This window comes from Sceloporus occidentalis, unplaced genomic scaffold (genome assembly GCF_023333645.1).
Source record: "Sceloporus occidentalis isolate IW3139 unplaced genomic scaffold, rSceOcc1.0.p SCAF_3, whole genome shotgun sequence".
Taxonomy (NCBI): Eukaryota; Metazoa; Chordata; class Lepidosauria; order Squamata; family Phrynosomatidae; genus Sceloporus; species Sceloporus occidentalis.
Genome location: NW_028316983.1, coordinates 61,345,555 through 61,360,058, shown reverse-complemented (window position 1 = coordinate 61,360,058; position 14,504 = coordinate 61,345,555). Strand labels below are relative to the sequence as shown.

Genomic DNA, 14,504 nt, shown 5'->3' with positions numbered 1-14,504 from the left:
AATTTCATGGGTTTGGGTCACCACAACATGAGGAACTGTATTAAGGGGTCGCGGCATTAGGAAGGACTGCTCTAGTGGTATGTGGCGTGTAAATACCACACCGCCAGAGTGCCCACAAGCTGGTCCACATCTGGGCAGGGCCATCTGTTTCAGCCCTAAATTTCACAGAGACAAGAGACATATACATACACGTTTTCTAATGAAAATCAATCCTCTGAAGTTGCAGATGGGTAATAAATAAACAAACAAACAAACAAACAAACAAATCTTTTATTTATATCTCGCTTTTCTGCTGTAAAGTAATCAAAGCAGCTTACAGTTTAAAATACAAGAAATATACAATACAAAAACATCTTAACCCCCCCCCCCTTAAAAAAGAATACCCCTATCATGGGGCTGCTGTCTCAAAGAAGTGTAAATACGGTGAAGGTGCAATTATTCATCTCTTTCCTTAACATGTAGCACAGTTCTTGAGTAACAAGAGGCAAATACTTATTTTGCTGCAACCCAAGCATAGAGAATATATGGCCTACCAGATGTTACTGAAGTGCTACTCTCACCATTAACCATGCTGGCTTGGGCTGATAGAAACTGCTGTTGCAAAATATCTGGAAGATTGCATGTTCCCCACCATAGCTGTAGTTCATAGGAAGCTTTTCAGAAGTTGAGATCAGCCAGGAGGCCCTACTTCAAGTTCCATCTTGTGTGGAAACCAGATTAGTTGGCATGAGAAGTGGAATTTTCTCTTTCTTTAAAAAAACACCCAAAGTTTATTCCTTTCTATAGTTAATGCAATTATGGTTTATATTCTTTATTGAATTCCTTTTCAGTTGTCACTGCATTCAGTCTGATACTTTTTCAAGATTAGATTCATCTCAGCAGTGTCTCACAATCAGTCTTTCCATTCTTTTTTCCTTTACTGTAGGCATGGTTATCAGTTTCCACTGCCAAAAATGGATCATTTTTTCATCCCTTCCTTCCCCCCCCCCCTTTTTTTTTAAAGAATCATGATTCAGAACAGATTAAAGGAAATATGTCTTCACACAAGACATAGTTTAAATCTGGGAATTTGCTTTTTGGACTATAGTGATAATCATTAACTTGGGCATGTTTAAAAGAAGATTAGACAGATTATGTACACTGATAGGGCTATCAGTGGTTAGGTGGTGGCTACATATTGCCATCTTTATCAAAGTCCATATGCAACCACTATCAGTTCTTGGGGAACTCATATTGGAGTGTGCTATTGTATTTATGTCCTGCTTATAGGCTTTCCATAGTCATCTGGTTGGCCACCAAGGACATAGAATGTTGACGTATGTGAGGTTTTTTTGTTTGATCCAGTGCAGCTCTTCTTAAGTTCTCAAATACCAAAATATTGACCATCTGACTCCAACAAAAAGGCTTTGAGTGCTTCTCTCCCTCCCCACCCACAGAGATAATTCTGGTATCAGGATAAGATAATCATGATCATTTGTGCTTTGGGAATTATTATTATTTTGAAAATGTAAAATTAGTATTTTTCTGGTGAGCTGGTGCTCTAGTTGGTCCACGCTTTTATTATGTTAGGTTGACTTATATTGCAGTTTGAATGTATTCTTGTATGGCTATTTTATGCACAGCCACATGAGAGTCAGCTAAAAACTGAAACAGAAATCTCTGAAATAAATAAGAAATAGCAATGATAGAAACTGTTTCATGAATGTGAATGACCAATGGCTTCCCACAGGTGAACATGAGATCCCTAGCAGAAGAGTAATACATACAAAAAATCTGGACTTCATTGTTCCACCTTTTAAGCAAAATCTTAACAGCACCATACTTATTTTATGAGCTCTTGACTGAACACCATTAGCTGTAGCTCACTACAAAGTAAAATAAAAAAATACGTAGGGAAGTTTCACTTATTTTGAGTATCAGGCTGTGAATTTTTGTGTGTGCATGTGTGTGCATGTGAATGCTATTGTATTTGGAACATAGCAGTTGGCCACATACAGAGTCAGACCACTGGTTCAATTAGCTCTTATTTTCAACTTTGATTGGCAGCAATTCTTCAGGATTTCAAACAGGATTCTTTCCTAGGCCTACCTGAAGATCATTGGTGGTCTTCCTTCAAGTAATAACCAGGCCTAGCTCTCCTTGACGAAGGAAATCAAACAATACAAAGTGTATTAAGGGTAGCATCGTTGGAGGAAGAAGTACTCAGCTTATGATGCTCCCCTATATGCTTTTATGGAATTGGTTATCTTATGCAGTGCCTGGTGTTCTTCTCTTAAAGTTCTTATACATGCTTTCCGAGCAGTGGAATACATTATGAAGGTAGATGACTGGGTGTGCCTTGCAATTCTAATAATGTGGATCCTGATTGAGAGTCCTGTCCTTCTGGAGCAATAGGATGTGAAAACACAAGGATTTCTTCTGGCAATAACATGTAGACATAGAAGGATGTCCACTTCTACCACCACCACTAAACTGATGCTCAGCATGAACAGATAGCATTGATCTCCTTTTTGGCAGGTGTAAGGGAGAATGGTAGGAAGGGGTAGTTTAGTTCAGTTTGGATGTACAGATGTACAGGCATATGTCTCCAAAACCAAGTCACTGCACCCTCTTCCCTACACTCAGCTCAAGGAAATTGCAGCTAATACATTTCCCAATGCCTATAGTTTCATTTCATTTCTCTTTTGTAAGTCAAAATAGAACTTTGTGTAACCTTAGCGCTGTTTGGTAGGCTACTCAAACTAGAGAAACCAAGCTTGCCTTTTTGCCACCTACTGTGCATTGCTTGGCCCATCAGCAGCAGAAGACAAGAAACATCCTGTGTCTGAAGGCTGTGCATGATGCCTTCAGTATGACTCAGTTTGGCCCTGTTCAACCCCAAAATCCCAGAGCCTGTCCAGCAGACACCCCAGAGAGAATGTAGCTTCTGTTCCCCAGATTGGCTCAAGATGCCTTCTGCTCTCAAGCCTTTTTGCTGAATCACTGCTTGTTTACAGATCAGAGGAAGGAAAGAAATGTAAAGTCTAGCAGAGAGAAAGAGAAACAAATCCTAGATTGGGTGGGGGTTATTTGTTTGTATAGTGCCCAATTGCATCCTTTTAGTTATCACTATCCTGGTCTAGACTTCATCCGTTTAGAAGCTGCACACAAGAAACTATGTGAAAGAGGTTCACTTGTACAGTAATTTGTACTTAGTTCCCCAAAATATCTTTCTTAGTCAAAACAATTTAGTTTATTGTCTTCATGAATCTGGAAATTCCAAATGGCAATTTGTACTGTCCTGAGCAATTTTAGGAACATTTCATACATTTTGTATACATGATTATAATTTCTGCAGTGCCCAAATTACAGGGAGAGTTGACCACATTAGAAGGCTAAGGCGTTTTGCTAAAACGGGGTGGAGTGGGAATTTTGAGTAGATTTCATCTTTTCCTTCTTCTGTACCTCCATGTGCACTGGAGGAGGACCATGTTCAGTGGGCACATACCATGTATGAAAAATGCTTTTGTGCATGTATTTTAACACAGATACATATATTTGGGAAGCCATGTCCCATTGGGTTTGAAAAACTGTCCTGTTATGGCTTTCTGTTATGTGTAGAGGCAACAAATGTGGGCTTGCTGTATACCTATCTAATACGTTATTCTACATTCTACATTGTTATTAAACATTAAAAAAGATTACAGTTTAAGTAGTTAGATATTAAAGGTATGTAATAGTTTGAGGTGTGGGTAGATTACTATGAGGTCCCATTCTAACTGGGTGGAGAAATTTTGATATAATTTCGGTAACTACAAATTAAGCACATTTGTTCTTATGTTAAAATGAGATGCAAAATAAGAATAGGAAGAATGGCCTTTGCAATAACATATCTGCTATTTAATATGTGGCAAAATCATATCTTTCAGCATTTCAAATAGGCATATTTTACTAAAGTGTTTCTAATATGTACATTTATTCATCCATTCATCCATCCCATCTTTCTCCTGGCATGAGACCCAAGACAGCTTATAAAGAATTCAGAGTATACCTAAAAAATCATGAACACAAAAGTTTTTTTTAAAAAATAATTAATTCCATTAAAAGAACAAAGTTGTTTGTACAAAGCTGCAACAGAACAATGATGTATTTATTTACATTTGACCTATTAAACAACAATGAATCAACTAAAAAAATTCAACCTGTTTAATAGTAATCGAGAAAACTTTAAAAGGTCTGGAAAATATATGAATTAGTAATGAAACTTGACAAGTTTTACTGGGCTTCTTTTTATTTTCCTCATTTCTAACTGTGATCCCTACCCACCCCCATCCTGATGCAACAGTGTTCAGACACTGTGGAGGAACATGGCAGCCCCTAGGATTACAAAGTGCAACTCTGCTGCAGAGATTGGGAATATTTTTTAAAAGGTTTTGATAACATCTCCCAGAATCTCCTATGAATCTCTCATTCATGGACATCATGTGGATTGCAGAGGAAGTATACACTGAAGCAGTGTGTGAAAAAGCTAAAAATACAACCTACAGTCATGTCATATTTAGAACTGTGATCCAAAATGCTGGATTTAGTTCTAAAACAAAGGACTTCAAATTTGCCACCCACTTAATGGTACCTTTTAGGCAAATGCTTCTCACTTTGTGTCACTTCCCCTATCCCTCTTTTAAGTTTATTTCTTGTGATGTTATACTTGCAACAAGAGCATACCATTCTAAGTGTTTGTAAAAAGGCAGTTAGCATATTGGTCCAAAAATTAATAGAGTGCTGCTTTACCTGAATGTATTTGCTTATTTTCTTCCTTTTCAATGGCCTGGCCTATATGCTTGCAATCTGACAATGCTGTATATGTGGCCAAGCAATGCAGGTATTTTCATTCACATACCTCCCCCTTCGATACATGCCACAGAACGTCTGTTGTAGCAAAAAGAACTATGTTGAGTTCTGCAATCACAATTGTTCTTTTATTTTTGCAGGCTTTGTGGTTGATGATTGGAATGGGAATGGTATAACAGGCCAGCACTAACAGAGGTTTTTCTAGCTATGCCCTGAGAAAGGAATACAGCTGCATAAAATGGAAACAGACACTTCCCAAAACTTCACACACACCCTCCCTGCCATTAACACCAAGAAATTCTACTCTCTCCACCATTACCATCAAGAAGAATGAAAAAACAATTTTAGGAAGCATGAAGTCAAAGGCTTTCATGGCTGGCATCCATTGTTTTTTGTGGCTATGTGGCCATATTCTATAAGAGTTTCTTCCTGACGTTTCACCAGCATCTGTGGCTGGCATCTTCAGAGAATGTTTGCTTGGAAAGGATTTGGGGATATATATACTGCATGACCTGGGAAGGCAGGAGTGATTTGCATGTGTATGTGAAGGCAGGAGTGATTTGCATGTGTATGTTCTGTTGCTAATGGCAGGCCTCAGGGTGGGAGGGTCTGCAAAAGAGGATTAGTGTCTGCTTGATTAGTGCTCATTGGCCTGTTACAGACAGCCAAAATAAAGCTGCTTCGAGTCACAGTGGAGGTATGGTGTTTCAATGATGCATGCGTCCTAAGAATCCAGAAGCCACACCAAAGCCACACTCCAGTCCTTAGGGCTGGAGTGTGGCTTTGGTGCAACTTCTGGACTTTTAGGACGCATGCATCATTGAAACACCATACCTCCACTGTGACTCGAAGCAGCTTTATTTTGGCTGTCTGTAACAGGCCATTGTCTGCTGGGAAAGTCCTGACCCTGGGAGATTTCTCATTTGCATCTTTTGAGTCTTCATCTTGCTATTCCTCAGGACTGATAGCCAAACCTTGTTTACTTTAATAGTTTCCTCTTTCCTGTTGAAATTGTCCAGGTGTTTGTAGCTTCCCTGTGCATCCTGACATGGTAGTTGTTGGCATGGTCCAGATCTCTGTGTTGGCCTGTTATTGAGGAGGAAGCAAGCTTGTTTTCTGCTGCTCCAGAGAACAGGACTCGGAACAATGGATGCAAGCTCCAGGAAAAGAGATTCCACCTCAACATTAGGAAGAACGTCCTGACAGTAAGGGCTGTTCGACAGTGGAATACACTCCCTCGGAGTGTAGTGGAGTCTCCTTCCTTGGAGGTCTTTAAGCAGAGGCTAGATGGCCATCTATTGGGGATGCTTTGATTGGATTTCCTGCATGGCAGGGGGTTGGACTGGATGGCCCGTGCGGTCTCTTCCAACTCTATGCTTCTATGATTCTATGAATGGCAAGCCCTATGAGTGTCCATTTGATTAATGATCCATTGTCTGCTGGTTAACTCCTCTGACTCTGGGTGGTATTTATTTGCATGTGCTGGGCCTTGCTTTTGGTGTTTCTCAGGCCTGGTAACCAGACTTTGTTTACTTTAAGCATTTCTTCTTTCGTAAATTGTCTAGGTGTTTGTCTATTTCAATTGCATCCTGACATGGTAGTTGTTGGCATGGTCCAGAATTTCAGTGTTTTCAAACAGTATTTTATGCCCAGTATGGTTTGTGGCATGTTCTGCTACTGCTGATTTTTCTGGCTGACCCAGTCTGTAGTGTCTCTCATGTTCCTTGATTCTTGTTTGCACACTGCGTTTGGAGGTCCCTATGTAGACTTGTCCTCAGCTGCATGGTATGCGGTAAACTCCTGCGGCTGTGAGAGGGTCTCTCTGGTCCTTGGCTGAGCAAAGCATTTGTTGGATTTTCTTCGTTGGTTTGTAAACCATTTGAAGCTTGTGTTTCCTCACCAGTTTTCCTATTCTGTCTGTGACTTCTTTGATGTATGGTAAAAATACCTTCCCTTTGGGTGGTTGTTTGTCTTCCCTCCTCTGGGTTTTTCTGGGCCTGGCAGCCCTTCTGATGTCTGAGCTGGAATAACCATTAGCCTGTAGAGCCTGGTCTAGGTGCTTCAATTCATCTTCCAAGAAATGGGGTTCACAGATGCATTTTGCCCGGTCTACCAGTGTTCTGATTGTGCTTCTTTTTTGTCCTGGGTGATGACTGGAGTTCTTGTGCAGGTATCTGTCTGTATGTGTAGGTTTTCTGTATACTGTGTGACCCAAACATTGGTTCGGTTTGCAGATGATTAGGACATCCAAGAATGGTAGTGTTCCTTCCTTTTCTTTTTCCATAGTGAATTGGATGTTGGGGTGGATGTTGTTCAGATGGTTCAGGAACACAGCCAGATCTTCTTCTCCATGGCTCCAAATAGTGAAAGTATCATCCACACATTGGAACCAAGTTGTGGGCTTTTTCGGTGCTGTTTCCAGGGCTTGCTTTTCAAAGTGTTCCATGTTAAAGTTTGCTATCACAGGGCTTAGAGGGCTTCCCATTGCTACCCCATCTCTCTGCTCGTAGAATCCATAATTTTAGAAAGCCACAGTGTCTGCATTATTTAAGCAAATTTGTCCCAGATGGCCCTTACCATCTAGGCTGGTTTCAGTATTTGTTTTCTGCTGCAAGTCTCAACACAGTCATTTTATATCAGTGGTGGGGAATTTGTGTTGGGCAAAAACTTTCATCAGCCCCAGCCAGCATAGCTAATGCTGGGGGTGATGAGAACTTCAATCCAACAATATCTGGAGAGTCATGTAGTCATCCTTCCTGTTTTAGCTGCAAGTGTTATTAGAGTTTTATATTGGAGTAAAGTGGAATTACTTCAAAGTAAATAGGGGTGGCACACGGTATCAAGATGATGCTACTCCAACTCTGAAAGACCTGCCCTAGTTGTTATTTATTTTCTGATTTTTAACCTTTAAAATCTTATGCTAATTAGTGTCTGTGACTGCCTAACTTGTTATAAACCTGTCTGGTTATTAAGTTCTGTAGAGGAAGCCCTTTTGAGGACATGACCATTTCAGGGCCCATTTGCTGAACTTGTATGAAGGGCCTTCTTCTGCACCACGCTCCAGCTATGGAATGTTCTTCTTTAAGAATGTTAGGTGGCAGCTAGACTTGCAGTTTTTGAGAAGGTGTTACTATGCATCTTTTCAGCCTAGCCTTTTGAGTTTCTTTTAACCATCTTGGTACAGTTCTACATACACCATGGGCTGCTAAAAAGACAAATAAATGGGTGCTAGAGCAAATCAAACTGAACTCTCTCTAGAAGATTAAATGACTAAACTGATACTGTCACAGTTTGGACATATCATGGGAAGACATGAGTCCTCAGAAAAAACAATAAGGTAGAAGGCTTTAGGAAAAGAGGAAGACCGCATTCCAGATGGATAAACTCAATCAAGGAAGCCATGGCCCTGAGTCTGCAAGACCTGAACATGACTGTTGATGATAGGGTGACTTGGAGGTCTCTCACAGATAGAGTTACTGTAAACTGAAGTTGATGGGATGGCAGTTAACAATAACAATACAGTGGGCTCTCAATATCTATGATTTGCTATCTGTGGATTTAAACATTTGTGAAGGTTAAGCTCCATTGCTTTCAATGGACATGCATGCATTTGGCTACATTAGCAGCCATGTGCATGTCATTTCCGCCATTAAGGACAACCAGTCTCACGTTTTTCCTTATCCATGGGGGGTCCAGAAGGGATCCCTTACAGATAAGAAGGGCAGACTGTAGTTTTATTTCAGATTTCTGTAGTTTTATACTATTAGTTTTTATTTCCAATTAATTCATTTTAAAGGCCCATTGCTGTTCAGAGATTCAAATGAGCCATTTGGACCACACTTCCATGAAAACACAATATTGTTGCCAGTGCATGATGTGCTTGTCATCTTTATAGTCATTAATCATTGTTCACATGTCATTACAATATCCTGTATTTCAGAAATCACAGTCTGCTGTGCTACTTGGGTTACTATGCATGTTATTCAAAAAGAGTTGGGAGAACATTGTAGCTTCTTAGGACATTCTGTCACTGACTTTGAAGTCGGTCAGAATTTCAACAAGAAATTGGAGAGAAGGACTGCTGAGTTACTGTCCCCTAAGTGGTTCTAATCTATAAACAAAGGTTTGAATTGGATTGGTCAATTCTTGCACTCTTCCCTTCCTTCATGGTGCCTCCCTCACCCCATGAGATCACAGGGACCTGCACTTACCTTTCATATTTGGGCCTTGAAATCTCAGGAACAATGTTGCTGACCTGGCAGATGTACTGAACATAGGTATCCTGACTACAATAAACAATGCCTGGGTAAATTACCACTTAAAATTGTTGTAATGCATTATGCATGGAGTTGCCATTGAAAACAGTCCAGAAATTCTTTTAATCTAACATAGGCGCTGTACATACCGGCGTATGCGGCGCCCCCATCACGTGCTAGGGGTTGGCCGAGGACGCAGTGTCCATACCGGCCTCACCCCTAGCACATGACGGGGGCATCAAAACGGTGGTGCCCTGTACACACAGGCGTCACCATTTTGACGTAATGGCCGCATCACATCCAAACGGCGCAGTGCGGCTGTTACATCCTGGCGCTGCTGAAGGGCGCTTGTGGCACCCTTTCAGTGGCGCCGAAAGGAGCTCCAAAACGGAGCTCCTTTTGTGCTGCGTATCACTGGCATGGCCTTTACATGGCCGCGCCAATGGTACTGAAGAGAAAGGGGCCAAGTGGCCTCTTTCTCTGTCTCCCCGCCGCTCTCCAGGTGTCCTTGGGGTATGAAGCCCTAAGGACACCCCTTTCCAGGCTGCGGGTAAGCCGCCTTTTGCCGCTTCCCCGAGGCCTGGAAAAGCAGCAGATTGGGGCCTCCAGGGCTGCCACTGTGGCAGCTGAGGCCCTGATTCATCAGGGAAAGGGGCGGGTGCAGGCTGCCCCAAAAGGGTGGTCTGTATCCCGCCTATGCGTGGCAGAGCTCTTAGTGTGGACTTGGAAATTTGACCATACTGTATTATGCCAGCACTTTGTCAAGTACACTGGCTGCAAGTCTGTTTTGGACCAAGTTAAAATCCTAACTAGCCTACGACCATGTAACACTCCCATATTAACCTATCCAGACTTTAAGATCATGGTTGCAGGTCCTTGTTCAAGTGTCGCCTCCAGGGAGATGACCTTTTCAATGAAAGCACCCAAGTTGTGGAATCTTTTCCCTATTAACACATACCATGGATTCCTTTTAATACCAACTGCAAAAAACTCAAAGACTTTTGAAGGTCTCCTGTGGGGCTCTTAATGGAGACTTGCTGCCTCTAGAAGTTTTGATATTTGTCTATGGATTTTTTAAAATGAATATTAATTGATTATTTTTTCTTTTAGTCATCAAAGGAGAGAGGAAACAATGACAATAAAAAGAACCATCATGTAATAGCAGAAACATGGATGTCTCTAGTTACTGCTTTAACATATGCTGTCTTTTAGGAGCTTAGCTAGCTGGAGTAGGCCCAGGCAACATTGTTTGTCTGCGCGAGGGACATATTGTTAATGTTCTGAATGTACCAGATATATGTTTTTCATTTGCTTCTTATTTTTATATAAATGAAAGAAAATAGCAGGAGAGGGAATGTAGAGGGACAATTTATTGTTAATCCAAATAAAGTTCTCAAAGGAAGTAAATATAAAGGAAATCCTGTGTTCAAATCTGTTTTTCTCTGTTGCCAACAGGCCAGCCCCAGAGCCGGGTTACTGTTCAGATCCCTCCAGCTTCAACTTTTATCCCTCTGCTGCAGAATGGTGCTGGACGCGTGTCAGATGAGCTCAGCAATTCTAATGGCGAGGCTGGAAATGGTGTCTTGTGTTCTGAACTCAGGTCACTCTCAGGCTCCCAGAAGCCACATCGAAAGCTACAGTCACATCACTCCATCAACAGTCAGATCAGCAAAAAGAGCAAAGGCAGCTCCAAATCTGCATCCTCTCAGATTCCTACTGAAGCACAGGAAGGTATCTCTCCCCTTTCCTCAATATTTTGGAGTTAACATTTTGAGTTTCTTCACTCTTCCAGGCATCACAGGAAAGGGAGAGAGACTGGGACAAAGGACCACCATGTGGTAGCAGAGACATTGATGCCCCCAGTTAATCTTTCAGTATATGCCATCTTTTAGGGCCCTCGCTACCTAGAGTAGGCTAGCCTGGTCCAAGATTGTTTTGCGGCCTGAAGTAGACAAGATGGCTCCTCTCCCTCTCATACAAAACCTGACCAGATTGGCAGCTAAATCTTCCATCAACACTGGTGAAGGGGTCATGTCCTTCACTACACCTGAGGGGAATAGGCTAATAAGGCATGAACCTCTATACCTCGAAGTGTGTCACTCTGCCTAATAGTGGGGCTATCCCTGATAAGGGTTCTTGTGATTTCTTACATCAGCAGATATGATTTCCAGTCCACCCAGTCTCTTAGCAGTTCATACAAATAGAAAACTGTGGTCCCAAGTCTGCAAGGCTACAGCCATGGAGTTAGTCTATGTCAGAAATGGGTTTATATACCAAGATACCACACTGAACACACCTGATCTACAGGCAGAGCTAGAATCCTGTCTGAATTCCCAAATAGCCAGTCAGAGCTGACGATACTGAGATGGATGGACCAATGATCTGAGTAAATATAAGGCAGCTTCCTATGTTTCTGGGGTCATCTTCAGAGAAAGGGGAAGGAGATACATTAGGAAGAAATGCAAACAGCAGGTGGAAATCAGGGATAGAGAAAATTCTTAAATAATCTGTGCATGACCTAAACTCAATATCTGCAGCAATTTGATAGCAATCATGTATTTGCTGACACAATTCTTCAACTTGTGTTCCTCTGCCTCTTTCAGAGTTTTAATAATTTAAGCTAGCATGGCAGCTATTAGCCTTTATTACAGTTCTTTCTTTTAGGAAGTTATGAAGTATACACTTACTCTTTTCACTACATAGGCTGATTGCATGGCACTTGTGCTCAACCCATTGCAGTGCTTCACCTCATAGATGCAGGGAAGTATCATGTTCACAGGAAAAGTGGACACATTGTACTGGTTTTGTTGTTTCCATTGTCTCTTTGATGGTTAGACTAGAAGTGGGAATTGTTTCCTCTTTAGATGTGTGCTTACTTCCTTTACTGTGAAGCTACTGGATAGTCCTTGTAAAAGCAGCAAATGGTTGTATTAAATATTAAATTTCTTACAGAGAAATTTTGCCCTACCAGTCACAAACACTAGCAAATGTTTAGGGGATGTTGTCTGAACTCAAACAGGAGGTGATATTCCATTTATGCTGGGTGTAGCCCTTCTTCACATGACCCCTTTCCCTTCCATCATGAAAGTTAACCTGCTGTCTCATCATGTGTTTGAATACTGTGTTCAAACACACTATGGATTTATACAATTTTAAAAAAATGCACCCATGCCCTGCCACAGTCTTAAAATCTAAGAGACAAGGTACAGTGTACTTTTGGAATTAACTTTCCTTGCCCTACCAGACTTACAACCTTAAACCTGTCGAAGAGATTAAGTGCAACCTTCCAGATGCTCACATTTATTCACTCACTTGCTTAATGAGTCATCAGTAGCCACTGTGATCCATGGGGGGCAGAAGTAAAGGATTCTGATGCCTTGGCCCAAATGCCTAGTGATACTGGAATGATGGTTTCAGTGCCAGTATAACATTGAAGCACCACTCATGCAAAACCCTGCCATGCCCCAGCTATGCACAGTATTGTCTTCCATTTCTTTTTGCCTTCCTATTCTCCTATTGCACTATTTCAGCATCCACCCAACACAGCCAACATTTGGCCTGCTTTTGGTTATCCTGTTTTTTCTGCTTCCAGATTGCTGTGTCCACTGCATCCTCTCCTGCCTCTTTTGTGAGTTCCTGACCCTCTGCAACATCATGCTGGACTGTGCCACTTGTGGCTCCTGCAGCTCCGAGGATTCTTGCATCTGCTGCTGTTGCTGTGGCTCTGGGGAATGTGCCGATTGTGACCTGCCCTGTGACATGGACTGTGGCATTATAGATGCATGCTGTGAGTCAGCTGACTGCCTGGAGATCTGCATGGAGTGCTGTGGCTTGTGCTTTTCTTCTTGAAACTGGGAGTCAGATCTTGTTGTCTGAACATAGGAATTCTGGCTATGAACTGGGGGCAGGGGGAAAGACCTTGGCCAGGTTCCTGCCATTAATCTTCTCCATTATCAAATGATGAGAATCCATAAAAGCTAAGTTTGGAGCAGGAGATGGGTTCAGTGTGGACTCTACTGAAACCAAAATCCTGCTTGGGAACAAGTGGTTCTTTTTTTACCAGACTGACACTAAAGATTTGCAGGACACTTGAAGCACACGTAGTGGATTTGCTTCCCCACCCCCTTCCCACCAGATTTCTCCTTATGGAAGCTGGGAAATAGCAGTGTTCCTGCTGCCTGAGCCAAGAGGAGGAAAAGAATAGCTGCTTGGCAAAGATCTGCTAGAGCATTCACACAGCCAAAGATCACAGGCAAGCCATGCTGCCTGTGTTTTAGTGTGCCAGTAAGCTGTGCCACCTACTGGCCAACAAGTCCAGCTGCCACTGCCCAGCTCCTGGAGGAGTTTTTCTAGTTCTGTTGTGTTGCTGGCTGCCGAAAGTGCCTTAAGTATAGTGATGCTGCCAATTAGTTGGCAGTCTCACTGGCTCCTGGCTGGCTCCTGAGCATCTTGGCACTCCAAGGAATGGCAGCTGGCCTAGTGTGCCAAGAAGGAATGTTTTCACACAGCTGCTCAGGGCCCATCCCTGACACTGTAGCTGCAGCTGGGTTCTTCCAGTGGCATGATGAAAGGAAGCCAGGTCCCCAGAGCAGCCCCTGACCCAGTGAGAAAAAGAACTGGGGAGGCTTCCCTTCATATTTGTCTGCAGCTGGGAGCTGGCATGTTCTGTGAATCCTTTCAAAGAAACTGTATTTCATCCCTGCCCTGCTTCTTCCACCATCTCTTAGTCATCCTTTTGGATATTGGTACTGAGAGTGGATAGTTCTATAAAGCCAAGAACACACCACTCTCCCCTGCCAAATGCGCTCATTCAAGGGCCTCTTGGTCATCTCTGGTGCCTGCCAGAGATCTCTAGATGCTTTTTAAAAGGCTGGGGGTGCAGCATATAGGTGTGGAAGAGGAAGTAAAACACTAGGCCTGGCTCAAAGGCACAAGCCAGTTGCATCTCCTCTTTGCAAGGTATTGGACACTGATGTGACAGCATTCCAAGTGATCCTTCACACTTGGTTGCATGTCTTGGGGCCAGCAGGTGGGACAATTGCTACCAACCAAAATATGCCTGCCATATTGAGTCCCCTGTTTCCTTTTAGCATGGGAAAGGTTTGTATTTTGTCTTTTTATTTGTTACTGTAAATAAAAGTATTTTTCATTTCTCACCCAGAAAAAAATCTTCATTGTTGCACACTGACCAGAAGGCTGAAACTACTGCACACTGGTGAGGGGGTCCTTTTCGAGGGCTATTTCACTGGATATATATATATATATATTTGACAATATGATACCTTTGACAGTAGACTGCCAGGGGAGGGGGGCATTCTGCTTCTTTGAAGGTCTTCAAACAAGATGGATGGGCAACTTTCAGCAGTATCTATAGCTCTTTATTCCTGCATGGCAGGAGGTTACACTGGACCATTCCAC

General features: G+C 42.2%; 1 protein-coding gene across 1 annotated transcript in view; it reads left to right on the top strand.

The window, feature by feature from the left end:
* MDFI (MyoD family inhibitor) overlaps positions 1-14,244 on the top strand; it is an 82,620-nt gene extending 68,376 nt beyond the window's left edge. The window contains exons 3-4 of the mRNA XM_089518288.1: positions 10,542-10,817; positions 12,679-14,244. Coding sequence (XP_089374414.1) covers positions 10,542-10,817; positions 12,679-12,935 — 533 coding nt within the window. The 3' untranslated portion in view covers positions 12,936-14,244. The remainder of the gene's footprint in view (positions 1-10,541; positions 10,818-12,678) is intronic.
* Positions 14,245-14,504: the final 260 nt, after the last annotated feature.